Source organism: Vicugna pacos, chromosome 18, assembly GCF_048564905.1.
Source record: "Vicugna pacos chromosome 18, VicPac4, whole genome shotgun sequence".
Lineage (NCBI taxonomy): Eukaryota > Metazoa > Chordata > Mammalia > Artiodactyla > Camelidae > Vicugna > Vicugna pacos.
The window spans coordinates 19,277,381-19,303,818 of NC_133004.1; the positions used below are offsets into that span (position 1 = coordinate 19,277,381).

At 56.8% G+C, this 26,438-nt stretch overlaps 2 protein-coding genes across 9 annotated transcripts; one reads left to right on the forward strand and one right to left on the reverse strand.

Annotated features, from left to right (window-relative positions):
* Positions 1 to 5,487: 5,487 nt before the first annotated feature.
* On the forward strand, positions 5,488 to 17,393 carry MSLN (mesothelin). 8 transcript variants are annotated; one of them, XM_072942065.1, is made up of 11 exons: positions 5,488 to 5,510; positions 14,204 to 14,291; positions 14,922 to 14,965; positions 15,067 to 15,166; positions 15,423 to 15,601; positions 15,699 to 15,854; positions 15,964 to 16,106; positions 16,185 to 16,312; positions 16,642 to 16,736; positions 16,930 to 17,116; positions 17,193 to 17,393. In XM_072942065.1, exons 2-11 carry the CDS (start codon positions 14,207 to 14,209, stop codon positions 17,279 to 17,281), a joined length of 1,206 nt encoding a protein of 401 aa, XP_072798166.1. In that variant the 5' UTR covers positions 5,488 to 5,510; positions 14,204 to 14,206; the 3' UTR covers positions 17,282 to 17,393. The 8 variants fall into 8 exon arrangements, with proteins under 8 accessions (XP_072798166.1, XP_006204304.2, XP_072798170.1 ...); XM_006204242.4 differs by lacking the exon at positions 5,488 to 5,510 and adding an exon at positions 13,948 to 14,063; XM_072942068.1 differs by lacking the exon at positions 5,488 to 5,510 and having other exon boundaries at positions 14,042 to 14,291; positions 14,849 to 14,965.
* Positions 17,394 to 17,717: 324 nt separating this feature from the next.
* LOC102530099 (mesothelin-like protein) lies at positions 17,718 to 26,207 on the reverse strand. The gene is made up of 17 exons (XM_072942131.1): positions 26,089 to 26,207; positions 25,220 to 25,305; positions 24,283 to 24,403; positions 23,308 to 23,428; positions 22,228 to 22,313; positions 21,978 to 22,104; positions 21,710 to 21,900; positions 21,338 to 21,428; positions 20,984 to 21,125; positions 20,435 to 20,622; positions 20,202 to 20,357; positions 20,006 to 20,133; positions 19,262 to 19,392; positions 19,086 to 19,180; positions 18,614 to 18,869; positions 18,020 to 18,157; positions 17,718 to 17,776 (listed from the first exon to the last, which is right to left on the reverse strand). The coding sequence occupies exons 2-17, from the start codon at positions 25,233 to 25,235 to the stop codon at positions 17,718 to 17,720; spliced, it is 2,046 nt and encodes a 681-aa protein (XP_072798232.1). The 5' UTR covers positions 25,236 to 25,305; positions 26,089 to 26,207.
* Positions 26,208 to 26,438: the final 231 nt, after the last annotated feature.

A 26,438-nucleotide genomic window follows, 5' to 3' on the forward strand; every position in this document is an offset into this window, starting at 1 on the left:
GCACAAAACACCATTAGTATGTGATTCCACTCCTGTGAAACATGCAGAACAGACAAATCCATAGAGACAGAAAGTAGATTAGAGGCCACCAGGGCCTTGGGAGGGGGGTTTCAGTTTTGGAAATAGTTGGTGGTGATGTTTGCACAACGTTGTGAATGTAACTAATGCCACTAAAGTGTGCACTTAGAAATGGTTACAGTGGCAAATTTCAATTTTAATGGAGGTACTGGGGATTGAGCCCAGGACCCCTGCATGCTAAAAATGCATCTGCCACTGAGCTATTACTTTCCCTCACCTTGTTACATAATTTGAAAATTAGTAATGTAATATATTAAAAACCATTGAGTTGCACACTTCAAGTGGGCAAATTGAATGGTATGTGAATTTATATCTCAATGAAACTATTTAAAAACGACAGGGCTAGAGGCTACCACTCAAGCTGGCCACTTCAAGGTGTCCCTGAGAGGCCCAGGCAGTAAGTACACCCTGGTCTGTCCAGTTTCATGCCATTGGCCGAACTGTCCCTGAAGGAGTGCCTGGGTGACTACCAGAGTCAGTTTCTCGTTAAAAAAAAACAGAGCTCTCACTCGCTCGCTCACTTGCTCACTCGCGCGCTCTCTCTCTCTCTCTGTCTCTCTCTCTCACACACACACACACACACACACACACACGCACACTGAGGGCAGGTCCTCCTCCTGCCTGCTCTGGGTGGAGCCAGGATTGGGGACTTTTCAGCCCCTTGAGGGTCTTTTATTAACTCACAGCCATGTCTGTCCCTAGAGACCCTCAGCTCTTATGCCAGCATTGCACCTTGTCTCTGGTGTGCCTGCTCTCATGGTTTGCAAATTGTTTCATCATCATCATTATCGAGTTTTCACCATGCACTTCCCATGTGCAATACCAGAGTTTACACACTTGGGGGAACGCAAGGGCCAGGTGAGGACACAGGGAGGGGCCGGAGCTCCTAAGGCCAGGCAGGTCGGCCTGTACAGCTGTCCTGACGCTGTGGCTGTGTGTGGGCATCCCTTTCCGTGAACTGGAGCAGGTGCAGAGCTCGGCCTCTGCTTGCTCTGGACATGCCCACAAGATCCACTCTGGCCAAAGACGACCATCTGATCGCTGGATGGGAGCAGCAGGGTTTCCACCAAGGTATGTGGAGCTGCTGACCCCTCCTGCCAGTTGGCCTCAGAATTTCACCCTGCGAGGGACTGGACCTGTGTTAGTGTCCTGCGGCTGCTGGAATGAAGGACCACAACTGGGGGGCTTAAAACAACGGAAATGTATTATCTCAGTTCTGGAAGCACGAAGTCTGAAATGAAGGTGTCGGCAGGCCCATGCCTGCTCCAAAGGCTTCAGGGGGCTGCTTCCTGCCTCATCCAGCTTCTGGGGTCTCCAGGCCTTCCTAGGTTTGGGCTGCATACCTCTAGTCTGCCTCCATTGTCACATGATACCTGTGTGTCTTCTCTCCTATCTTATAAGGACTTGTCATTGGATTTAGGGCCACCCTAATCCAAGATGATCTCCTCTTGAGATCCTTGACTTAATTGCATCTTTTTCCAAATAAGGTCTGATTCATGGGTTCTGCTGGAAAAACATCTGGGGGTTCACCATTCAGCCTGCCACAGGCCACAGGTCCAAGTGTTTGTGGGACTTCCAGGGGTCAGAGGACAGCTGCCTAACAGAATTGTCTCACCTGGCCATAGACCACCTCCTACATGGGCTAGGTTGGCCCTCAGGGGACAGGTGGGAGGGAGGGACCATCCTTGAGGACTTTGCCACACAGCCGGGGCTGGGCCAGTGGCCATCTTTTCAAGGCAGACAGCCTGTGTGCGGTGGGAATAAAATGACCCAGGGTGGGCACAATTAGAAGGGATTTTGTCTTTTCCAAAATAAATTAAAAATGTTCCTAAACATATAACTTCAAAACACTTAGTGCATCCTCCAATGTTACTGTGTTGTGGGTCAAGGTCCCCCAAGAAATTATAAAGAAGTGGGACTCCGAGTGGCTGGAATGTAGGAGCAGGCATGTGCAGCCCATGGAATCAAGGTGCCCGTGATCCACAGGACCCACCAAGACGCCCCCTATCAGGGACGTCCTGCTGTCCCCAGCACTGTGGGGTCACCTGCTGAGAGGTGCCTAGCATTGAGTTTAGGGGCCCAGGAGTGGCAGGTTGGAGGAGTGGGGAGACTGCTGGGTTGGCCAGCCCCTGCCTGCGTGGCCGTGGTTGTGTGGAACAGGGGACTCGTTTCCCAGGGGCCTGCCTCAGAAAACTGTCCAAGTACTAGGTTGGCCTCATACCCAGACCTTCTCAGGCCACCTCCATACCTTTTATAGGCTAGGGAAAATGTTGTTTGTTAGTTTGGATGGTCAACTAGGGTTCTCCTTTTGAGGTGAAGGTCTTCACACTCAGGGGTTCTGGGTAGATCCCCCAGATCTCTTCTGGTCCTGCGTGCTCCCCCCACCCCATCTCAGTGGATGTGGAAACAAAAAGCCTCCAGGTTTGTCCCTGCAGACCCTTCCACAGCCCTGTAAGTCTTCTCCAGACTCTGAGCTCTGGGGTGGGGGGACCCCAAATAGGGCAGGTCTGATGTGAGAGTGGGCCCCTGTGCCTCTTACTCTAGAATCTGAGAGAGAAAGTAGCCTTCTGTAGGCAAATATGCGGGCCTGTTCCCTGGCTGCCTGAGGGGTCCCTACCAAGCCCCTCAGGCTCTCTGTGAAGCCAGATTGCACCCCTGGGTTGAGCCATGCTTTATTTGTTGAAGGGAATTACTGTGGACAATGAGCACATCATTAGCAGCATAATCAACACCGGTGCCTTCCCTCTGGGGCCGCCACATCTTGTCAACAGGTGTGATCCCAGCAACAGCCCTGGGAGGCCTGATGCACATGGCAATTAGCCACTAATGAGAGGCCTGCTTGACCTGCTCGGCAGGCAGGGCCAGGCTGGGAGAGAAGAGGGCCCAGGGAGAGCCTGGCAGCCCTCCAGTGTCCCCCCTCTGCTCCTGCCTGGTGGGGCTGCAAGAGGCAGCAGAAAGAGATGGTCACAGAGAGGCCCTGGCCCTGCAGTGGTGACGCTCCGACCTCGGGAGGACAGGTGCACACACATCTGTCCACAGGCATGGAAGGTTGGCCCTACCCTGACCCCAAGAGGACCAAGCAGGTGACCCAGAGGCTTCATCTCTGTGGGGACAGTGGGCCAAGCAGCACCAGCGGGCAAGCTGAGAGGAGAAGCCCCTCTATTGCCTGACCAGGCTCTGGGCCCAGCAGCTCCATCCTCTGCCACGGGTCCCAGGGAGGACGGCCAGGCCACTGGTCTGTGCTCTCGGGGGGCAAGCACCGGGCACAAAACTAGCTTGGATGGGGCAACTCCAAGCCATTTGTTAAACCACTGGCCTGTCCTGATGGCAGGTTTGCAAGTGGTTTGCAAGTGGTTTACGGTGTTGTTAGCCATGGCCCCATTAGAACATCAAGGTCGGGCTTGCTGGCAGCCCCAAGTTGCCTCTGCACCCCAACTTTGTACTCAGCTCCCAAGTCATCAAGGAGCCATCTGGAGTATCTGTGGCAGGGGCGTGGGGCTGCCAGGTAGAGTAGGGGAACTCTGCAGGACCCCCAGTCCCAGGACCTCCCCCAGGCCTGCCTGCCCTATGGTGCTCCACACCCTTCAGATCTGCAGGCTCACCCTGCAGGTCTTGGTAACCTGGCTTCTGGAGAGGCAGCCCCTCTGCGTGTTGTGGGACCTGTGGGCCCCTAAGTAGTCGCAGGCCCCAACCCTGCACTCACAGCAGGTCTGGGGCTGGTGTACCCTAGGCAGGGGTTGAGGGGGGCATCCAGAGCTTCTCCACCAGCCTGGCCTGAGAAGATGACAGACCTAGAGATGCCTGACTGCCCACTCGGACCTCCCTGGGGTCAGTTTTCACAAACATGTCCATCTCTGGCACGCTGGCGACCAACACCCCCACTACGGGGGAACAGGCAACATCACTACTCCTCCGCTGCTACGTCTGACCCCCTTGTTACTCCCCCCATCTGTAGATCCCCCACCAACCCTGTGTGTGACCCCTGACGCTGTCCTTCCAGTCACCCGTCACCCAGCCCCTACTGCTTGGGACAGGCCCTTCCCTGCTCAGCCCTCGGCCCCGCCACCTTCTGGAGCACTCCTTGGACCTCCCCAGTGAGGGGAGCTCAGGCAGCCCCCACCCCAGGGGACAGCTCAGGGGCTGACCTGCACCGTGACTGGAGCCCACTTGGCCATTGGAAGCTCAGCTAGTTTTCTCTGTGATGTTTTTACTGGTTTGTGAAGGTCAGGTCTGACCACTGACTGTGGGAGAGTCACCCTGGAAAGTGTGCTTTTGGGACCCAGCAGCCAAACCTGGGGAGCACCCAGCTTGTGAGATCATGGGCTCCCCTCAGGAGACCCCACCCCAGGCTCCCTGTCCTTCTCCCCTGACAATCTCTGCTCACCCAGCAGGGCCGCCACAGCTGGGAGTCCCCTGTACCTGCTGGAAGAGGAGGTCTTTCTTGTGCTGGGGGCACCTCCACTCTCAAGGAGGGAGCAGGCGGCCTTGGGGTATGTGGGGGACAGGGAGCCACTCTGCAGAGCAGACCCCGACAGGGCCCCCCTCACGTGTGCCCGGGGTGCTGTCCTCCCACTGTTCTGGCCCAGGAGAGCTGCAGCCCCGAATTATCTGAGGTTCTGTCCCATGTCTCCACATCTGCCTTGGTTTCCCTTCTGTGGGGGGTGTGGAGGAGGTGACCTAGGACCCCTCCAGGGTCAGCCCTGCCCTCCAACCCTGCCCTCCCCAAGCACCCGGGCTCCTCCACACCCCAATCTGGGCCCTTCTCTATTAGGTCACCCTCCCCACAGGCAGCCAAGGCAGTGGGCAGTTATGTGTGTGTGTGTGTGTGTGTGTGTGTGTGTTTGTGTGTGTGTGTATAGCCTGTATTCTCTCAGAACTGGGGACATTCCGGGAGCCTGAGGACAGTGGGGAAGCAAAGTCACCTCAATGGTCTTGAGGGGTGGCCCCGCCACAGCCCGGCCACTCACCATCTGAAGCTGTCCTGGAACATGGTGGGGGCCTTGCAGTCGGCAAGGGGCTGAAGAAGGACCTGCCATGTGGGGTTGGCAATGCCAGGCAGGGCACAGGAATAGCCCGAGGGCAGGATGGGAGGGGCTGAGAGCACCACCCCAGCTGCCCAGGATGCCTGCCATGCCTCGAGGCTCACCTGGTGAGCTCCAGGAAGAGCTGGTCCAGGGCCTGGTCCACATCCAGCTTCCAGGTGATGGCACCTGAGGTCATAGGGAAGGTGGCCAGCTGCGCCAGCACAAGTCTACCCAGGACCTGGGCCTGGGGTGTGCACTGCCTGTCAGCCCGGCCGTCCCTGGTGTCTGTCCTCCCACTTGTCTGCCCGAGGCACCCCACCCTCGTGCGCCCGCTTCCCGTGCTCCCCACCGCTGAGCCTTGGGTTCGAGCCCAGCAGGTGCTTAGTTGGACACGATGCTGTTTCCCAGGTGCGTATCTAGCCACAGCTGGGAGTTTGCACCCTAGGGCCACTCAGATGTGTCGAGGGGAAGGGGTGCTCAGGGGCCCCTTCTCAGCCCATGCTGAGCTCAGATATCTGCAAAGGAGGCAGCCCTCAAGCCTAGGACCTGGGATGGGGCCTTCAGGGTCCAAGCCTGACCTCTGACTCTAGCCAGGGCTGTCCCCAGTGACTGCCCCAGGGCCTGGGACTGTGGTGGGGTGGGGGGCCAGAGGATTAAGGTGGCTCTGCCCACCCACCCTCACCCCCAGACACCTGCAGGTCAGGACATTTCTGCAGATGTTGTGGGTGCTGGTTCTGGGAGCAGCTGGAAGACAGTGAGGGAGCCCTTCCTTCTAGGGTCAGGGCACGTGTGGGTGGGGTCACCACCCAGGCCTCCTCAGACCCAGTGTCAGGGCTGCCCATGCCTGCCTGCTCCTACATCTGCTGGAAAATGTTGTGGGAGGTGTCCACCAGGATCTGGGCCAGGACAATGCTGTCCATTACCAGCACAAAAGGCCACAGGGGAGCCTGGTGACAGAGTGCCACGTCCTGGCTGCACGGCTCTGGGATGCTGGGCCCCAGGCAGCAGGAGAGGTCCAGCAGGGGGTGACTGGGCAGTGCTGGGCAGCCAGGCATGAGGAACAGGAGGCAGTTGGGCAAATGGCAGCCCCACGGCCTTCTGCACCCCCAGCCCCATCCTCGGCCAGCACACTCAAGCACACAGCCAGCAGAACCAGCTGAGTTAGGGTTAGGAAGTGGTGACCTGGAGCAGAGGCCCACTGTATGTCTGCCCCAGGCTCCAAGCCAGCGGACTCTGGTCCCCTTTTCTATTTTGCCCAGACTGGGGGACAGGTTTTTTTATTTTGAGAAATCGGAGCAGGAGCCAACCTACTGAGCTTTGGGCACGGCTCCTGTCCCCTGGGAATGTGGGTCCTGCCAGGAGACCTAGCTGGCTGCCCTTGGCTTCATGGGGATTACTGGATCAGAGCTACATGGGTCTACACTGGCAATGGAAACAGCCAAGCCAGAAGAGATTATTTATCCCACTTCTTAGGTGTGGCTGGAGGTGCCCTGATGGGAGCAGGCTCAGCCAGGTGGAAAAAAACGCAAAAAGCTTTTCTTTTTTTTAATTGCAGAATAAACAGCGCCTAAATTGTTTTGTTCACTCAAAAATGGTGAACAAGCCAAGGGTAGCTGGAGGGCAACTCCTGACAGGACAGGCAGGGGGAGTGCATGATGGGTAGGCGAGCAGGAGGTGGGCTGTGCACCAGGACTGCACCATGAGGAAAGTCTAGAGGGGCTCCCCCAGTGGGCTGCAGGGACTGGGCAGGAGGTGGGAACCAGGGCAACTGTCATCTTTCCACATTTTCTTACATTTCTTTAAAGAGCATCACATACTTTTGCATATTAGGAAAAAAATCTATTGCTGGGTTTGTCTCAGCATATGGTCACCAACACCTGCTGTGATCCACCTTTTGAATTTTGTAAATCTCCTGTTTTGAGTTCGAATTTCTAGGGTTCCTGCAAAAGTTGAAGCTGGCTTCACAAGCCTCTAGCTCCTCAATCTCCTGAGAATTCCTGCTTGCCTCCTGGGCCCCCTTCCTATCGGTTTCTGGCTTTTCTTGTTGATGTGCGGTTCTTCACGTGTCCTCCCAGTTTCTGAACCACACACGGCATTGTCAGCTGTTAGACATCTCTTCTCTCCTTCTGACAGCTGCCTGTTAGCTGCCGATTTGTTTATTGCATAGGAATCCTTAACTCCAGTGACGTCACGTTCACCCACCAGTTCAGGGCAGGTTCTGTTGTGGAAGGTCTCCACATCTCCCTGCGTTCCTCAGGCCCTCCTTTCTCTGTCCATCTAGTCCCCTCGGTGGTATACAGGTCTTTAATGCACCCGGTATCCAACTTGTCTGATGTAAACAAGGGCTCTTGCTTTACTTTTCTTCACTCAGGGCGTCCCATTTTCCAACACCATCGGTCCTGTGGATCTGTCCCTCCCCCGACACTGCTCTGCAGAGCCACCTTTTCCATGAGTGAAGCTCCATGTGCGCAGGGTGTATTTTCCTTGAAATCTGTAGACTGTGCCTTTGTTTCTATCTTAATCACTGTGGCGGTGTCTTAATGTCTGGCAGCTTGCCTCTTCTGTTTAGTTCATGGATATTTATTCCCTGTATGTTCAATGAATCTGTTGAGTTCTTGAAAAACAATTCTCCTAGGGTTGAATTGACTGTTAGGGTTGAATTGACTATAGGATAATGTCAGGGGAACTGACACTTTATCATGCTGGGTTGTTCCATAAAAAATTCTTTGTTATCAGATAGGCTGATTTCTATGAATCTACTTTGTGGATTTCATTGTTATTAGAAATTATACATTTTCCTATTAAATTTGTTCTGATTGCTGACAGACAGGAATGCTATTGATGTTTTATTGTGGTAAAATACACATAAATAATTACATTGTAATAATTTTTAGGTGTACAATTCAGTGATGGTTAAGTACATTTGCAATGTTATGTAACCATCACCACCACCAATTTCCAGAACTTTTTTCATCTTCTGAAACAGAAACTGCACCCAATAAACAATAACTCCCACTTCCCTTGCCTCCCTGGTAACCTCTGTTATACTTTCTGTCTCTATGGGTTTCCCTAATGTGGACATTTCATATAAATGGAATCACACCATAATTTTTTGGGGGGGCCAGATATTAGGTTTTATTTATTTATTTAATGAGGTACTGGGGATTGAACCAAGGACCTTGTGCATGCTGAGCACACACTCTACCACTGCACTGTACCCTCCCCTGACCACTCTTGTGTATCTGATTTCTTCCACTGAGCATGATGTTTTCAAGGTTCATCCACGGTGTAGCCTGTCTAAGAACTCCATTCCTTTTTATGGCTGAATAATATTCCATTGCATGAATTGTACCACATTTTGTTTATCCATTCATCCACCAATGGACACTTGGGTTGTTTCCCTGTCTTGGCTCTTGTGAATAACACTGCTATGAACGTGGGTGCACAGGTTATCTGTTTCAGTCCCTGTTTCCAAATCTTTGGGGTGTATCTTAAATTGCTGGGTCATGTGGTTATTCTGTGCTTAAGTTTTTGATGAACTACCAGACTGTTTTCTACAGCCCCTGCACCATTTTACATTCCTACAAGCAATGCACAATGTAACAATTTCTCCACATCCTTGCCAACACTTGTTATGCTATTGATTTTCAAATCAATGTTTTCTGGTATAATTTATGCACAATGAAGGCATCCATTTAAAGTGTACAGTCCAGGGGGGAGGGTATAGCTCAGCAGTAGAGCATGTGCTTAGTAAGCTCAAGGTCCTGGGTTCAATCCCCAGTGCCTCTATTTAAAATAAATAAATAAACCTAGTTACTGCCCCCTACAAATAACATTTTTAAAAAAGTGCACAGTCCAAAGAGCTTGGGTGGTTACACACCCCATGAAATCTCCCCCCAGTGAAGACACAGAACATTTCCATCACCCCCAAAAGTTTCCTCCCTGCTTACTCCTATGAACAGGAATCCTTAATTTTGATGAAGCTGCCTGGCCCCTGGCCACCACTGATGTGCTTTTTGTCATAATAGATTAGTTTGCTGTTTAACATTTTTATAGAAACAGAATCATACATCACGTCCTCTTTGATGTCAGCCTCTTTCAGTCAGCATGATGATTTTGAAATTCATCCTCCTCACATCAGTAGTTTGTTCTTTCTTACTGCTGACTAGGACGGCATCATGTGAATATACCATGTTTTGTTTATTTATCTATTGATGGGAAGTTGTTTTTCCCCATTTTGGTATTGTAAGTAGAGTTGCTAGGAATATTCATGTACAAGTCTTTCTGTGCACTTATTTGTTTCTCTGGACCAGTTACTTAGGAGGAGAATGGCTAAGTTGTATGGTTAATTGTATGTTTAGCTTCGTAAGAAAATGCCAAACAGAAGTGCCCATATTACCTTGTGCTCCCGCCAGCAGGGTTTGAGACTCCCAACCGTCCCACATCCGTGACACACTTGGCCTTGTCAGTGCCTTTAAATGTTGTCATTCTGGTGGGTATGTGTCTCCTTGTGGATTTGATTTGCATCTCCCCAGGGAGTGGTGGAGTTGGGCATCTTCTCATGAGCTGATTGACCATTTACCGTTAACTTCTTTTGTAAAGTGTCTGTTCAAGTCTTTGGCTTGTCTTTCAAAAACAGCTTCCCTGAGATAGAATTTCCACACTATGTAACTTACCCATTTGAAGTGTAGAATTCAATGTTAGGATATACACAGAGAAGAGCTTCCTTTAATCTGAGTCATTGAACGCCAGATGCCTTTGGAATTCACCTTTTGCTTCTAACTTGATAATGTCTCTTAACAAAGTCAACCTAACATTACAAGGGAGAACAGAACTTACTGGCAAAACATATAATGCTTTACTGTCATCTTAACAACAACAAAAATAATGTGTTTCATATACTTCTTATGCCATCAGAGTTAAAACCAGACATGACCTCTCCTTTCCCAGGCACACCACAGTCGCTGTATCTTTTGAGCTCAGACTGCAGTTCCTCCTTGCAGACACAGAGGAAACTGCCACATCTCACAATCCATTTACCTGTGCAATTGGGTAGCTCCCACCTAACCCTCAATCGGAAGTGATGGATCCGGTTAAGTCCATCCAGGGAATTTTTAAATTTCAGATTTTTCATTTTTAATATTTCCTGTTTGGTTCTTTAGAAAATACTGTCATTTTTTCCTACCTCGGCATTCACAAGAGCTAATTTTCCATTCCCTCGTTGTCTAATAATGCTAATAACTATCTTAACTTGGCATGGATTCTCTTCCCTGGAGAATGGGTCACAATCTCCCAGCTCTCCCTATGCCAAGTCACAAATGTTGTGACTATTTTGTTGTGTGGACACTGCATTCTGTTATATTCCTACAAAGACTGTTGATGCCTCTGTTTTGGTGGACAGTGAGCTCAGTCAGACTTGAGCTGTAACCTCTGCCACCCCGAGGAGGGCAGAGGTCAGTCTTGGCCAGTTTGTAATCTGAGCTGTTTCCCGTCTGCCCTGCACACACATGGCTCAGGGGTCAGCAGGAGGTCTAGGTGGCATCCATGCACAGAATTTGGGGTTCCCTCCTCTGGCTCTCTCTTTTTCAGAGTTCTCCATTCACTCTCTACTGTCTGGGGATTCTGGGCTCCTTCCTCTCTTCAGCCAGAAACGTGGTGTGATTTCTGCTGGAGTCTAAGTGCTCCACCCAATAAAGCCCCTCACACAAAGGGAGACACACCCCACGCTGGTATCAATTCCCACCTGAAATCTGTCTTGTTTCCTTCATACCCCAGAGCCCTTAGGGAATTGGTTTTTTACATCTTGTCCAGAAGTTTTCAGTTGTTCTCTGCAAACGGAACTTTTCTTCCAGGGCACTTACTCTATGTGTAAGTTGGTTCTTATACCTGGCAGCCTTCCTGAATTTTGTATCAATTAGCATTTGGCTCCACTGCACATAATAGAAAACCCAGCTCATGGAAAAAGGTCAGAGATGGGGCAGCTGTACATACTTGGGTCAGCCAACAGAAGCCTTTGCAGATGTGAAATGCAGAGACAGACTTCACACAGGGGATTCCTGTTCACCAAAATATTGGAGCACACAGGGTTGGGGTGGGCAGTGAGGGAGTCACAGCGACTCCATCTGCCGGGGTGCACACCAAAGCCATGGAGCAAAGTCAGATCGGCATGCGGATGCTGGCATCCGGCTAGCACAAAGACACACATTGTCTAACCTTGTAGCCACAGCAGCAGGAAGGTGGCTTCCACCTCCCACCTGGGAGACAGCCGGTACCTCGGTAGGTGGGCTCCTTCAGCCCCACACCTGACCACCCCTATGGTGATGTGCAGGCGAAACAGCCCTGATCCTGGAACTCGCTCCCGGGAGTCACATTCTGGCTGAGTAGCCACCACCCCGAACCTGCTGACCTTGGGCTTGGGGGGTGGCCGACGGAGACTCTCATGGCACCAGCAGGGAGAACACACCTTGCCTTGCTGTGTGATTGTGACCTCCCTGCAGCACCGAGCCTCAGTTTCCCCACCTGAGAAATGGGAGAGTAAGACCCTAAGCGGCAAGGGCGTGGCTCTACACACACCTGGTACGTGGGTCAATCTGCCCGGGGCTCCCACACCCGCCCACAGTGGGAGAGGCAGAGGCAGCTCTCCACCCCACATCCCTCCCCAGGTCTCCATCCTCCCACACATTCCTGTGGCCTGAGTACTGGCACTCCCAGCTGCCGGCCAGTGCCTCATTTGTTTGCCTTGACAGACCTCAGAGGCTGCCAGCCTCTTGCTTCCCAGTTGACGAAACTGAATCAGAGGAGGCTCAGAGTTGGCTGATCACCCTGGAACATCAGAGTCCCCACAAGCAGGGTCCCCCAGATCCTGTGGAGGTGATTGGGAGCTCTTAGCCCAGGGTCCAGGCTCATGACCATGGCCTCATCCGTGTGGAGTGGGGTCACATGGGAGGGCAGGCTTGGGAAGGGGAGTGGGGGACACCTCTGTCAGCACCTTTAGTCAAGCAGCTCTGGGTAGGAGCAGGGATTAAGTGGAGGCTGGTACTGGGACCCACCCTGCAGGGGACCCTGTCCAGCCCCACACAAGCAGGCTGGGGTGGTGGGGAAACCCCACCCCTGCCCCCTCTGTATGCCCCCTCCCTTGTTCCCACTGCACTTGGGGAGCAGTGAGGATCACCTCCCCTGTTCTCAGAGGGCAGTGCCCTCAGGGTCAACTCTACTCTAGCCCTAGCTACTCCTGACATGCTGTGTGACCCCAGGCTGGCCACACAACATCTCTGTGCTTAAGGCAGATAAAATGACCCTGTGTCCAAGACCCTAAATCTGTGATCCATGCCCCTGCCCACCCTCACCAGAGGAACCTGAAGCTGGCAGGGAATGTGGTCTGAATTCATTTTCCATCATTTGAAGGCCAGACTTTGGGGACTGTGGTTAAGCTGGGGTGGGAGGTTCTGGAGGTGGGTGGGACAAGTGGGGCGGGAGAGAGCTTCAGCCAGTGTCCTGCAGCTGCACACCTGCTGGAGGCTATGAGCTGATGACCCCTGGGCTCGGGGGTTGGAGCTGACCATTCCTCTGTCACAGTCACAGCTACCTCTATCTCACACCACTCTGTTGAGCTGGTGGTCCACTCAGATGCCAGATCCCACAGGCTAGCAGGGCAGGGATAGGAGGGCAGGAGCAGGGCCAGCCCTCTCTGTGGCAGGCCCCACCCCCAGGTCCTGGATAGGGCTTGAATCACCTACCCCCGTGTGTATCAGCATCCGTGTAGGGCCCAGCACACAATAGGCACTCAGCGAGTATGAGGTGGTTAATGAGTGACAGGGGGCCAGGGGAATACTGGTCTTGGAGGGCTCAGGGTTGGAGATGGGACCATCCCAGGCCCAGAAAGGGAAGCATCAGAGCAGACTTGCATAAGGAGACAGAGTGCCATAGGGGACTGTTCCCTTGTCACACAAATATGCCTGCCCTAGACTGGCCGAAACAGATGTGGCTTCTGCAGGTCACACCTGGGTTACTCTGGAAGCTGCAGCTCCAAGACAGCTGAGGTGTGTCTGTGGCCCAATCTGGCCTACCTGGGGGTAGGTTGCAGATTCCAGGGCCTATAGTGGGAGACCCCAGCTAGGGCACTAGGGGGGTCCCTGGTTACATGGGATGGGGGTAGTGGCTGAGAGAAGACAGCAGGGGCTGCACAGCCTTTGCCTGGCCTCACCCACCCCACAGGTAGGGGCCCCAGTCAGCGGCCCATTCTTCAGGGCACTCCCCCAGGCTGGGCTCTTTGCCTGGCTGAAAGCGGTTGCTGAGACATAAACATGCCCCTCCCCCATTTCTGAGCTGGGGTGGGGCCCGGCACAGGCCTTGGTGAAGGTTTGGGGGAGGGTATGGCTCCACTGCACTTGGCTGTAGGCGGCCTCCCTCTCTGGGTCTCTCTGGGAGGGCAAGAGTGGAAGGTGGTTTGGTTTCCTGCAAGCCCCCCTCTTTAGGGAGCAGCACCCCAGCCATCTTCCACTCACACTGGTCCAGGCCTCTGTTTCCGGAAGAACCTCAGAAGGGAAACCAGGATGGCAGGTGGGCTGTGGCAGCCTCGTCTACCTAGGAGGGCCCTGGGATTACACAAAGCCAGGCACCTGTGGCTGTGGGTGGGTGGGGAGGACAGCCATGCTGCAGGTTGAGGGGTCAGCGTGACCCCCAGCCCCCAAACTGCTCTGTCCCTCTGCTTGGGGTGGGGACACCAAGGCCAGCCAGGCCTTGCTTCCTTGCACACGAAACTCTCCCGCCCTGCCCCATGGGGAGAGAGGATGGGCGCCCGCCTGGGCTCCCACAGCTGAGGGCCAGGCTGACTCAGACCTGACCCCCCTGGCAGAAGGGCAGGTTTCCCGGAGGAGGCGGGCCAGGCAGGCTGATTGGTCCTGAGAGGAGGGCCAGAGGCCACACACACAGACACTGCCACTGCTGGGGAGGCCTGTGAAGGTTTGAGCTGGTAGCCCTCCAGGGCCCTGAGACCCCTGCAGCCCCACAAGGCCCCACACTGGCCTGGGGCAGTATCGTGGGTGCAGGGAAGCGGTGGGGATGGGAAGTAGTGGGGACATCAGAGTGGCTGTCCTTCACAGACCATGGCCTTGCAGACTGCTCGAACCCCACTGGAGTCCTATGGGACCTCAACTCATGGCAGCCTCCTGCTCCTGCTTCTAGGCCTCGGTGAGTAATGATGATGAGCTGTGGCAAAATACTGGAGTGCCAGAGAGCGTCCAAGGGTAGCTGTGGGTCCCTAGGGCTCGGGGCCTTAGGAAAGGCGCTACCTGCTCTATGCCTCCTTCCCTGGCTGTGGACAGTGCCCCCCAACCCTGCCCTAGGCAGGTGCCTCGAATCCTGGGCAGATGCTCTGAATCTAATTAGGTGCCCTGAGCCCAGACAAGTGTCCTGAATCTCATCAGGTGCCTCAAGTCCCAGGTAGGCTGTCAGCCATATCTCTGCCCTGAGAGGTGACTATGTCCGGCACCCATGCTGGACTGCGGTGACCTACGGGGTTGGAGGTTGAGGCAGGGTGGTGATGGGGGCACAGGCCAAACTGAAGGTGCCCATGAGACAGGTGTCTGACTGCCCTGAGCAGCGAGGCCCCAGGAGGAGGCCTGTGCTCCCTGGTGTGGTGTTGCAGGACGTGATATCGTGGGGTGCAGGGGCCTAACCCTCTGCTTCTACACCCATGGGGTGTGCACGGGGCTGGGAGGGGCCAGCTTTGTCTCCTTCCTCGCCAGGGTGGGGGACTGCAGCAGGCATTGCTAGAAGTCCCTGGCCATCCCCTTGAGCCTGGTGTGCCCTCCCCTGCAGGGTGGATGTTACCTTCCAGGGCCCAGGCTGCAGACACGGGATTGGTAAGGCCCCTCTGGGGAATCAAAGAGGGTTTTCTGGCCCTGGGTGGGGGTCCTTGAGCGCCAGGCTTCTCTGCTCAGTCCCAGCGCTGCTTTGTTCTCAGGGCCTCACGACCCCATGGCTGCAGCACACCTCCCGGGACCAGTCCTGGCCACAGCCTGAGCTGACTGTCATCATCCCAAGGGCCTGGCGGGGCACAGAGAGTGAGCACAGTGCCCAGCCCCATTGGGCGTCAGAAGATGTAGGGTGGGGGCTGGCATGTGATGTCTCACCTGCCTGCGCCTGTGGCCCTTCTTGTCAATCATGATGACCCAAGAGAGTGAACAGAAACACCCCATTTTGCTGATGCATAAACTGAGACCCGGAGAGGTCATGTGTTGCCCAGGGTCTCAGTGTGGGTGTGGGAGGAAGAGGTTGATGGGAGAAGCCCAGTCCCCAACCCCCTGCCTACCCCTGCAGAGAAGGCCTGCCCCCCGGGGCGGAAAGCCCAAGTGGTGGATGAAAAACTCGTCTTCTACGAGGAGTGGGAGCTGGAGGCCTGTGTGGACGGGGCCCTGCTGGCTGCTCAGATGGACCGGGTGAACTTGATACCTTTCACCTACCAGCATCTCCACATTTTTAAGCGCAAATTGGACAAGGTAGTTCAGGACTCGGGCTCCCACCTGCCTGCCATAGCTCGGCTTTCCCAGCTGCCCGGGGAGTGGCTGTGGCCCTCATGGTCACTTTCCGGGGAAGTTCTACCCACAGGGATACCCAGAGTCCCTGATCCAGCACCTGAGGTACTTCTTCCTTTCGGTCACCCCTGAGGACATCTACAAGTGGAATGTGACATCCCTGGAGACTGTGAAATCTCTGCTCGAAGTCAGCAAAGGACACAAGATGGATGCTCAGGTGACCATCTACCAGGGTGGGGAGGGGCAGACACAGCATGTGAGGTTGTGCAGGTCCAAGGGGATACATCTCTCGCTGCCCCAAGCCACCTAGTGGCCTCCTCCCACAGGTGGCTGCCCTGATTGCCCGCTATGTAGTGAGAGGGGGCCAGCTGGACAAGGCCACCCTGGAGACCCTGGCCACTCTCCACCCTACCTACCTGTGCCGTCTCAGCCCTGAGCAGCTGGGCTCCATGAGCCTCAATGTTGTCTGGTGAGTCCAGGGCTCTTTCAGGTGTGGTGGGCGTGCCATGCTCCCAGCTCACTGCCTGGCCCTGTGCTACCTCCCCAGGGTGACCAGGCCGCAGGACCTGGATGCATGCAGCCCACAGCAGATAGCCGTCCTCTATCCCAAGGCCCGCATTGTCTTCAAGAACATGACAGGGTCTGAATACTTTGAGAATATCAAGCCCTACCTGGGTGAGCCAGGGAGGACATGGCTGGGGAGGGGAGGGTGATGCCTGAAGCTCCCGCATCCATGCTGCCAGGTTCCCCCCTCACTGGGCAGCCTGTTGGCCGTGTGACCAAAGTGTACCCTGTGTCCCTCCAAGTGTGTATAGGCTGAGATCCTGTGAGTTTTGGGCACCTCCAGCCTTTCTTCCAACCCAGAGGGTCAGGTGGTCACCAGGCAAAGGAATTTTTGGGAAAACTCTCAGGAAAGGAAGTGGCTTCTGGTAGCCTGTGGTCAGAGGGTGAGACTAGGGGCTGTTGCAAGCTCTCATACTTAGAGGGCCTTCTCCCATGGGCAGGTGGGGCCCCCATGGAGGACCTGCGGGCTCTCAGTCAGCAGAACATAAACATGGACCTGGCCACGTTCAAGAAGCTGCAGACAGAGGCTGTGCTGGTACAACCACAGAGAAGGGGGGCATCCAGGGGTGGGGCCTTTGAGGGGTAGCCAAGGCCCTCTCCAAAGTCTGGAGGGGCCAAGGCAGGGTCTGGATGGGGAGGCATGGGGTGGGTGGTTTGGACACAGTAGAGGAAAGCAACCTTCTGGGAAAGGCAAGTGGACCCTGACTGCCGTCTGGGGGCCCTGGCAGCCGCTGACCATTGCTGAGGTGCAGAAACTTCTGGGCCCAAACCTGGTGGGCCTGAAGGCTGAGAAGGGGAACAGCCTTGTGCAGGACTGGATCTCCCGGCAGTCACAGGATGACCTGGACAGCCTGGGGCTGGGGCTCCATGGCGGCATCCCCAATGGCTACCTGGTTCTGGACTTCAACGTCCGAGGTGGGCTGGGGTGGCCGGGCGGGTGGGGTCAGGGCAGAGTGAGGGGGAGAGTGTGAGTCTTCCCTTCTCCGCACAGAGGCCCTCTCGGGAGGCCCCCACCTTCTCGGACCAGGACCTGTGCTCATTGTGACCTCAAATCTGCTCCTGGCCTTCATCCTGAGCTGAGCCCGTTGCTCTGGAGGCCCTGCTGTGGAGGCCCTGCCTGGCTGGGAGCAGGCCTGGGTGGTCCCTGTCCGACCTGAGGGCACCGAAGCACAATAAAAGAAGACCCATACCCCCCTCGCAGTGGTGCCCCCTAGTGTTTTGAGGACTGGGTGGGAGGGCCCCGGGTGGGAGGGCCCCTGACGGCTGTGACCCCATAAAGCATGGTTCCCTGGGTTGCAGCCCCCTCCTGTTTGCACCTGGAAAGAGGAGGGACTCCAGGCAGGAGGGCTCTTGGGACTTTCCTGCTGCTGTTTCCCCTGAGGCCAGGCCAACACTCAGTGTGGATTCTAGTGACACTGTCACCCCAGGGGACTCCCTGGAAGTCCTGACCCCAGCTAAGAGGGTCTCTGTGCCTTCCTTAGGCCCAGAGCAAAGGAACACAGGCAGGAAGATCCCCTCATCCTTTATTCAAATCCATCAGCAAAATCAGCCCCTTTGCCAACCCCCGTTCTTCATCTGGAAGAGGCCAGAGGGCAGGGCAGCGTCTCCCTCACTGGCTGGGGAAGTGACCCCGGGCTCAGGTCCTCAGTCTGGCTCCAGGTCCTGGGAGCTGGGTGTGGGCAGGGACCGGCCCTGTAGGCCCCTAGGACATGGGGCGTGGCCAGGTCCCCTGGGCCTGGTGCCTGTGTCTTGGCCTGAGTAGTTGTCCAGCTCCACTTAATAGCCCCAGTTTTCCTGCATGTGGTGCTGGGGCAGCACTGCCTTCAGAAGCTATGGTGCAGATGCCCCATGAGTGGTCCCAGCTAGGCTCCAGGGTGCCCCAATACAGCAGCCACAGGAGGCCTGAGGGCAGGGCTATGGCAAGTAGCAGGTACCCAAGGTGGGCTGGAGGGCTGCCTGTAGGTGGAACAAGGAGGGAGCACCCTTCAGTCTTGCTGGGTGCCCCCCGTTCCCACTCAAGGCTGTCCCACAGCCTCCGAGGCCTGGGCAGCCCCTGCCCTAGGCTGGAGGCTCACACCATCCCTGTGGGTGGGAAGAGCAATGAAGACCCCCATGCACAGCCACTCTTTTGGGCAAAGACAGGGACCTCATAGCTTCCCTACCCTCCACCTTCTGCAGCTCATTGGGTTTGGGGGAGACAATTGTGTCCTTCACTAACACGGCAGGTGATGCAGGGGAAAGCCAGTGTCACCCAGATGTCATCCGAGGAGGCAGATGGAAAGATTTGGCCAGCAGAGAATGAGACTGAGTGAAGATGAGAAGCTAGTAGCAGTCAGGGGTCTGCAGAGGGCCCAGGGCACAGAGGGCAAAGGGGGGATGTCCTGCTGAGGGGGAGGGTGGGTGCGGTTGTACCTGAGCTGGGGGCATCACTCCCAGGCTGGTCTGAGGTGGGAGCTAGCTGGGGCATCCAGGGTGTGGTGCTGGGGGTCCCAGTGGTTGAGTGGGCTGGGCCAGTGGGGCCAGTAGGGTCCGTGTCCAGGCCCAGCTCACCCAGGGCTGACTGGTTGAGGCTGCGGAGCCAGGAGCTGATGGTCGGGTGGCTGCGAGCCTTCTGCAGGTCCCCTACATTCTGGCCTAGCAGTGTGGTCACGTTGCCCACACTCAGGCTCTGCAAGGGAACCAGGGGGCCATAGAAGGAGGGACATGGGTCAATGTTTAACCAATCCAGGGGTGAGACCTGGCAGAACCAGCCTGGAGAAGTGACCTGGGGCCCACACTATCTGTACACCTCCAATTTGGGGATATTGGGGCCTGCAGACATGACCTAGGGCTCCCCAGCTCGGCCAGCCCTGCCCCACACCTGATGGGCAGCCCCTGGGCTCACCTGAAGCACACGGGGGTTCAGGTTGGTAAAGGTGTCAATGTCCATGGAGACGTTAGCCTGGGCTAGGTGCCGCAGCTCCTCCACCGGGGCACCACCTGGGGGTAGGGCAGTGGTGAGGGCTCTGGAGGAGGGCAGGGCTCCAGAGGAGGGGTGTCGCACACAGGGCGGGGTCTCACCGAGGTAGGGGCGCATGAGGCGGTAGTAGGCAGCCGCTGTCCTGGTACTGCTGAAGGCCTCTCGGGCCTTGGCGTAGAGCACGTTCTTCCGGCTCTGAGGGCAGGAGGAGATATCCAGGGTGCCGGCCAGCCTGGGGGAGGGTGTGGGGCTGAGGGCAGGCCAGCAGCCCCTCATCCTCTGGACATGGGGCCTGGCCCTCTCTCCCTGAGCCACAGCTTTCCTCTTTACCTTGGCATTGGGCTGACTAGTGTGTCCCCCAAATTCACATCCACCCAAAACCTCAGAATGTGACCTTATTTGGAAATAGGGTCTTTCCTATGTGCAGATATAATCAAATTGAGATGAGGTCATGCTGATTTCGGGTGAGCCCTAAATCTAACCACTGGTCATAAGAAGAAATTTGGACACAGACATGGGGAAGATGGTTATGTGATGATGGGGGTAGAGATGGGGGTGATGCAGCACCAGAAGCTGGAAGAGGTAGGAAGAACCATCTCCTACAGGTTTCAGAAAGAGGTGGGCCTGCGACACCATAATTTCAGACTTCTGGCCTCCAGACTGTGAAAGGATACATCTCTGCTGTTTGTAGCCACTCCCCTTGTTATGGTGGCCATAAGAAATGAGCATACCCTCTGATGGCCTGGCCTGGGCCCCAGCCTGAGCCTCAGTGTCCCCCAACCTTCCTTGGCTAAAGAGTGGAGTTGGCTCAGAGCTGTGGAGGGTGAGTTGCTGGGTGGGCTCACCGGAACTCTGAGGGCTGGATGGCCTGGATCTGCCGGGGGCTCATCCAGCAGAGGCGGGAGCCCCCGATGGCCACAAGCAGGGCGCCAGTGACAGTGCCGTTATGGTCCAGGAACTTCTGCAGGATGGCCTGTGGGTAGGGTTGGGGTCAGCAAGGCTGGAGTCAGTGGAGCCTTCTACAGCCCCCACTGCCCTCACCTCCGTCTGGTTCTCCAGGGCCCCATCTGGGGCCAGCAGGGCCACAACTGTGTCCCTGGATGTGATGTGCCACCGGCCGATCTCACCATGGGAGTAGAGGTAGACCAGCGAGGGGATGAGCTGCAGCTGCTCCTCAGGGATGCCGCCCGGGTAGACCTGCAACGAGTGGTGGGCGGGGGTCAGGCCACACCGCTGGCCCCCAACTCACCTCCCACTACTGGTCCCCAGCGCACCTGAGCCAACTTGGTCTTGACGACTTGCTGGCACTCGGCAGGCAGCGGGTGCTGCAGCAGGGGGTCCAGGTTGGCCCTGAGCACGCGGTTGCCCAGGCAGGACTCGAGCTGTGAGCAGTCGTAGCGCACCAGGAAGAGGTTGTCCTGCAGCGTGGCTGCAGTGATGTCGCCACGGATGCAGGTTCTCCCTGTGGCTGGGTGGGGTGCTGGTGTTGAGGACCGAGCTGGTCAGCCTCGGCCTGAGCTGACAACTGCTGCTGATTTTGGGCCCCACTTCACTCCTAACCATGACCCACCCATGACTCTCGTCAAACTTGACCCCCTAGCCAAATACTTGGCCCAGACCAGACTGAGTCAACTCTGACCTTGACCTCAACTCCCAGTCCTGCCCCACCAGACTCTGACCACTCTGCTGAGGCTGGATGAAGACCCCTAGGCCAAGCTCAGGGGATTCAGTGTGGGTTGCCATGTCTCTGGTGCCCCCACTCCTGGATGAGGACCCTGAGCAGGGGGAGATGCAGTGTCCCCAGACACGGTGGCCACACTGACCTGTGTCCCTCTTGAACTGTGAGGAAACCAACTTGGCCTTGGCCTCGAGGAAGCAGGTGACAAAGCGCCTGGCATCATGCTGGCTGAGCTGCCCCTCCCGGCACATGGCCACCATGCTGCCGAAGAAGTCCAGGCCCACGGCCTGGAGGGATGGGCCTGGAGAATCCACACCCTAGGGAGGGCCACCAGAGCCACCCGTCCCCTCCTCCCTCCCCTCAGACAGAAACTCTGTGATGGAGAGTGACCAGGGACACGACTTGGGCATCAGAATGTCTGTACAGCCGACCCGCAGGCCTAGACGGGCTGATGGAAGGTCGGCTGGAGCCCCTACCCTGCCCCAAGGTGCTGCCCTACCTCCTGCACCTGCATCCACAGGCCAGGGCTGATATAGGTGGCCAGAGGTCCCAGAGCCTGCAGCCCCTCCAGGTTCCAGGAGCCAGGGGGCCTGACGTGCAAAGGGGGGCTCTGTATCAGGTCTGAGTACAGTTCCCAGGGCCTGCCCAGCAGAGATTCTTCCACCCCAGGCCTCTGGGGAGGGGGACTGCGGGGCCCAGCAGGTGGGGACAGCACCCCAAACCCATACACTGTAGGCAGCAGGGTCAGGGTGGGATGTGAGCTGGGTCAGAGGCTGGAGGTCAGTGGGGCTGTGGACACCAGTCTCCAGGCTGCCTCCTCTCTCATCTCAAGGAGGGGAGGCCTGGGCAGAAGGGACGGGCCCCCACCCACCCGAGCTTGGTCCTGCCACTGGCCAGCAGCCTGTTGAGGGCGAACTGCTGGGTGGCTGTCAGCCGGGGGCAGCGCAGCAGGTTCTGCAGCACACGGGGGTCTGCGGCCATGATGCTTGATGCGTCCATGTCACACACCAGGACCCCGAGGAGCAGCAGGTCAGAGGCACTGAGCCGTGGACGGGGCCCTCCCTGCAGGATAGCAGGTCAGCATGAGCTTGGTCCCACTCACCCATCCTGTCCTCGCCCGGCCAGCCCACAGCGCCTACCAGGCAGGCCAGGGCCCTGTGCTGCAGGGCGGCCCTCTGGTCAGGCAGGTTGGCCAGCAGTTCTGTGTCTCCCTGGGCGGCACGGTGGATGAAGGCCCGGCAGTTGGCTTCTCTCACCTGTGTCAGGCTGCGGGAAGGTAAGGAGCTGTCAGTAGGGCAGGGCCAGCTGGGGGGCCTCCAAATGACTGAGGTGCCCCTGGGAGCATGCTCAGCCCAGCCAGCCAGACGCTGGGCAGGGAGGGGCACTCACTCATAGAAGAGCAGCAGGTCCGGAGGGTGGAGCTCAAAGTCACGCTGGAGGCCTTGCCGGGCGGCCAGGTTGGCCAGGCAGCTGAGCTGGGCAGCGCAGGCACTTTGTCATGCCCTCGTCCCGCCTGGGCCCTACCCAGCCCCTTCCTCTCTGCCCGTCACCCTCCCCTCAGTGTGGGGCCCTCCTTGGGCCAAGCCCCTCACCCACCTCTCCACCCTCACCCCAAGTCCACCTGTCCCTTCTTTCCACCTGCCGGCTCTCTGTTACGGACTCCATGTCTTCCTCTTCTTGCCTCAACCTCCACGTCAGAACAGGCCTCAGAATGGGTCAAACCTAGCCTGAGAGCCCCCAACTTCCGGCATCAGGCTCCTGCCCACCCCAGACCCCACGGCACCACAGTGGTTCCTGGAGTCCACTTATCCGCTGCCGACCCCGCCTGGGCTTCTTATCCCACTCACTTGGCCTACTCTGGGGTTGTTTCAAATTTATTACTAGTTTTATATTAATTTTATAACAAGACAAAATGACAGCTTTTCTTCCTTTCTTTTTTTAAACTCAGGGGCTGGTGACTTTGTGTCAGCTGTGGGTCCTGGTGGGCTCAACTGGCCCTTCTCGTGGCCCAGGTAGGGGAGAGGCTAGCAGGCTGGAAGATCCCCCTGGGAGTCCGGACAACTTGGAGGCCAGGTGGGCAAGCCCTCGTCAAACCCAGAGCAAGAGGCAGGAGTCTGTGGGCAATTGGCTGAGAAATCCTGGCAATGGTCCAAAGTGGGCCGTGCTGGAAAATCGCTCAAGGGAAGGAGATGCTGACCTCAGAGGCCAACTTCATGTTCCATCAGGTGACCTGAGAGGTGCATCTTAGGTGGCTGTGAAATTGGCAGGTTGGCCTACAAACAATGGATGCAGTTCTCTAGTGCGGGGTCCCTGTGCTCCAGGAGAGCTGCTCTATGTCCCGGCCCTGAGGTCCTGGCCTGGGTCCTCTGCTAAGGATGCCTCCCCTCCTGCCTGTCCCCGGGGCGCTTCTCCAGGGAGTCTACCCTTGCCCTCGACACCCAGGTGCTCACTGCAGGTGCCGCTGCTGACCTGCCAGGCTCTGAGGGGGACCTGCTGCAATGCCATCCTCCTGATCAAAGCTGCAAGCTGGTCCCGGGACAGCTGGCTGGCCGGCTGGCACCAGAAGCCTTGCAGGAGGGAGGTGTTGGCACTGGGCAGAAAGGAGGCAGACAGTGAGGGGCAGAGGGAGTGGGAGGCTGGGGGCCTCCAGGCTGCAGCATGCAGGATGATCACTCTTCAACACTGAGGAGTGAGACAGGAAGTGCAGACGGCCAGGCTCTAGTTTCACAGACACGCATGTGCACACACTCATTCCTCTGAGAGTACCTGGTTGGTGCCAGGCACCGAGCCATGGGTGGGATTAAAAGTGGCCCCTGAGTCCAGAGTGTCCAGACTCTGAGTCTACGCTTCCTCTGAGGCCTGGTTCCAGAGTTTAGGGCTCCATGGTCCCAGCGATGGCTGAGAGTTTGGAGAGCACCTGCCAGGCACCCACAGCCAGGCATTCCTCATGATGTGAATCTAATACAATTCATGCACGGGGAGGGGTCATGTCTCAGCTGGTCCAACTTGGCCTCCAGCTCTGCCTGATCAGTCAGCATAGTGGTCAACTGATTCACAGCAGATGAGTGACTTCCAATCCCCCCTGCATGATACCCCTGGAGAGAGGTCCAGTTTGGAGTCTGAGAGGGAAGCAAAGCTTGAGGGGGAAACGAATGCTGAAAGGCCTCAGGACAAGAAGTGATTGCCTGCCAGGCCAAGGAGAGTAGTGCCAGCCATGTGCGCATGACTCTGGTGCAGGACACCAGCCTCCCTGAGCCGTCTCTGGTGAGTTACCTAGGCAGGCAGGGCCAGGCCCCCATGTTGGAGCCGGGAGTCAGAGCCCTGCCCCAGATGCCTGGGCCATCACATGCAGACCCTGGAGATGGTCCTTCCTTGTCCCCTACCCAGGCCTACCAGGGAATCTGCTGCAGGAAATGTGATTGTGGACTTAGAACTTGCACTCACCTGGCCCACAGGTTGGCGCTGCTGGCATCCAGCCCTCCCTGGGAGGCACCCTTGGTGTTGGGAGGAGAGCAGTGGGCAGTGAGTGACACCAGGAGGGCAAGGCCCGGGCTCACCAGGGCACCTGGAACAGAACAAGCTGTGAGCACGTGTGGGAGCATCCAGTGTGGGTCTGCCCAGGGCCTCTGTGTCTGCCACAATGGTGCTGGTCACCTGTCTATGCCAGCCTAAGCCTGAGCGCATGTGCCTGGGTGTGCTTCTGATCAGGTGAACATGTGTGTGACAGCGTGTCTAACTGTATAGATGACTGTCTTTGACATTGTATGCATGTGCCCCTAATGGTATGTGGTGATGAACACACATATGTGGTGGGTTGTATGTGTGTGGTGGCATGCATGCCCACACAGCATGCCTGTGTGTCTGGTGGTATGATTGTGTACACACCCGTGTGATGATGTGTCGGCATGTGCAGCAGGTGGCATGTGACTATGGAAGCTTGTGCACATGTATGTTGTGGCCTGTATACATGCCTACCAATGCCACGTCTATAATGGCACATCCACGTGTGGATGGTGTGGACCCATGTGTGTACACCTGGCAGGTGTACATGTGTGTAAACTCTTGCCTCTACCCCTCCCTCCACCCTCTGTCCTCACAGTCTGAGCCCCAAGATCCCCAAGCAGAGGGATGGGGTCAGCTACCATCTTCTCCTGAGCCCCTAGGTAGCTCCGTCCCTTCTAGCCATGGTCCCCCTCATCCATGCCTTGTCCCCGCCAGGACCCCCAGGCCCAGTGCCCCATCTGTGCCGTCTCACTTCTCTTCCCTAACGCCCAGTGGGGGAGCCCTGGGGCAGGACCCCCAAGAGCAGACTAGAGGAAAGAGGGTGGTCCTGTCCCACTGGGGACCTGCTTCCCGAGATGGGGAGGGAGGGTCATTTCACCTGCTCTGGGGCCCATGGCTGTGCGGCGTGCAATGGTTTTTCTGGCAGGAAGGAACCAGGGTCACAGGCAGCCAGTCCAGGACAAGCTGGAGAGGAGACAGGAGGTAGTGAGGCCAGGGCAGGGCACAGAGGGTAGGTCACCATCCAGGGTCACACAGGATAGGCACTGTGAAGGGCCTCGAACTTCGGGCTGCAACCATGTCTCTCTGTCTTGGGGGAGGGTACAACCCACAAACAATTTATCTTTGGAATAAAAGGGAGTGGCAGATGGGGAGCCAAGCCCAACCCTGGGGCCTCTGTCATTGTGGGTCAGGACTCAGGGGACCCACAGGCTGGGCTGCCGTGTCTCCAATGAACCGATATCTTAACAGCTCTAGGGGTTGGGTGGGTGGTAGTCCCAGTGAGTCCCTATAGCATCAGGGGTGAGAGGCCTGGTGGCCCCCAACCTACTTTGGTGCAGCCTTGGCTTCAGACCCACATCTGGTGGCCTAGGCAGCCCCCTTTCCCTCTCAGGGCCTCAGGTGCCCAGTGAGACCTGACCCCGGACACCACTCACGCTGCAGCCCGCTGGCTGCCCTGACCAAAGTGGAAATGACAGTTGTGAGGCCTGGGGAAGGTGGGTGGGCCGGGGAGCCCAGGCCACGTTGCTGGCTCCTGGGCCACAGCCTTGCACGGGCTGTCGACTTGGGACACCCGTGGGCCTCTGGACTCTGCATGGCCCAGGAGGAACACAGAGAGGTGTTACTGCCCCACAAGACAGAGGCTCAGAGGGACTCAGCTACCTGCCCAGGGCCGCACAGAGGCCAGACTTCCAGCTGAGGCCCCGTGCGTCCAGCTGGTGGTGATTCCTGCTTGCCCCTGCCTCTCACCTGAGCATGAAGAATTCCGTCTGTCCTAGAGGGAGGCTGCTCCAGGGCCAGGTGGCAGCTGTCAGAAGCAGCGATGTTGCAGACTAGGTGCTCCAGACACCAGCAGTCCCAGTCCACCCAGTGAGTCAGCCCCTGCAACTGAGCCTTGGGGTACAGGGATGGTGCAGGGTAGTGGCACCAGGGTCCCTGCTCACTTCCATGCCTCACTCAGCACCCTGCCCGGCTGGCCACCCACTTCTGCAGCGATGCCCGCCAGGCAGATGTGTAGGGGAGGAGCCAGGGCTATGCCAGGTGACGCTGCCATGTCTGCCCCTCGGGGCCCCAGGCACAGCGGGCACTTGCTCCGCAGC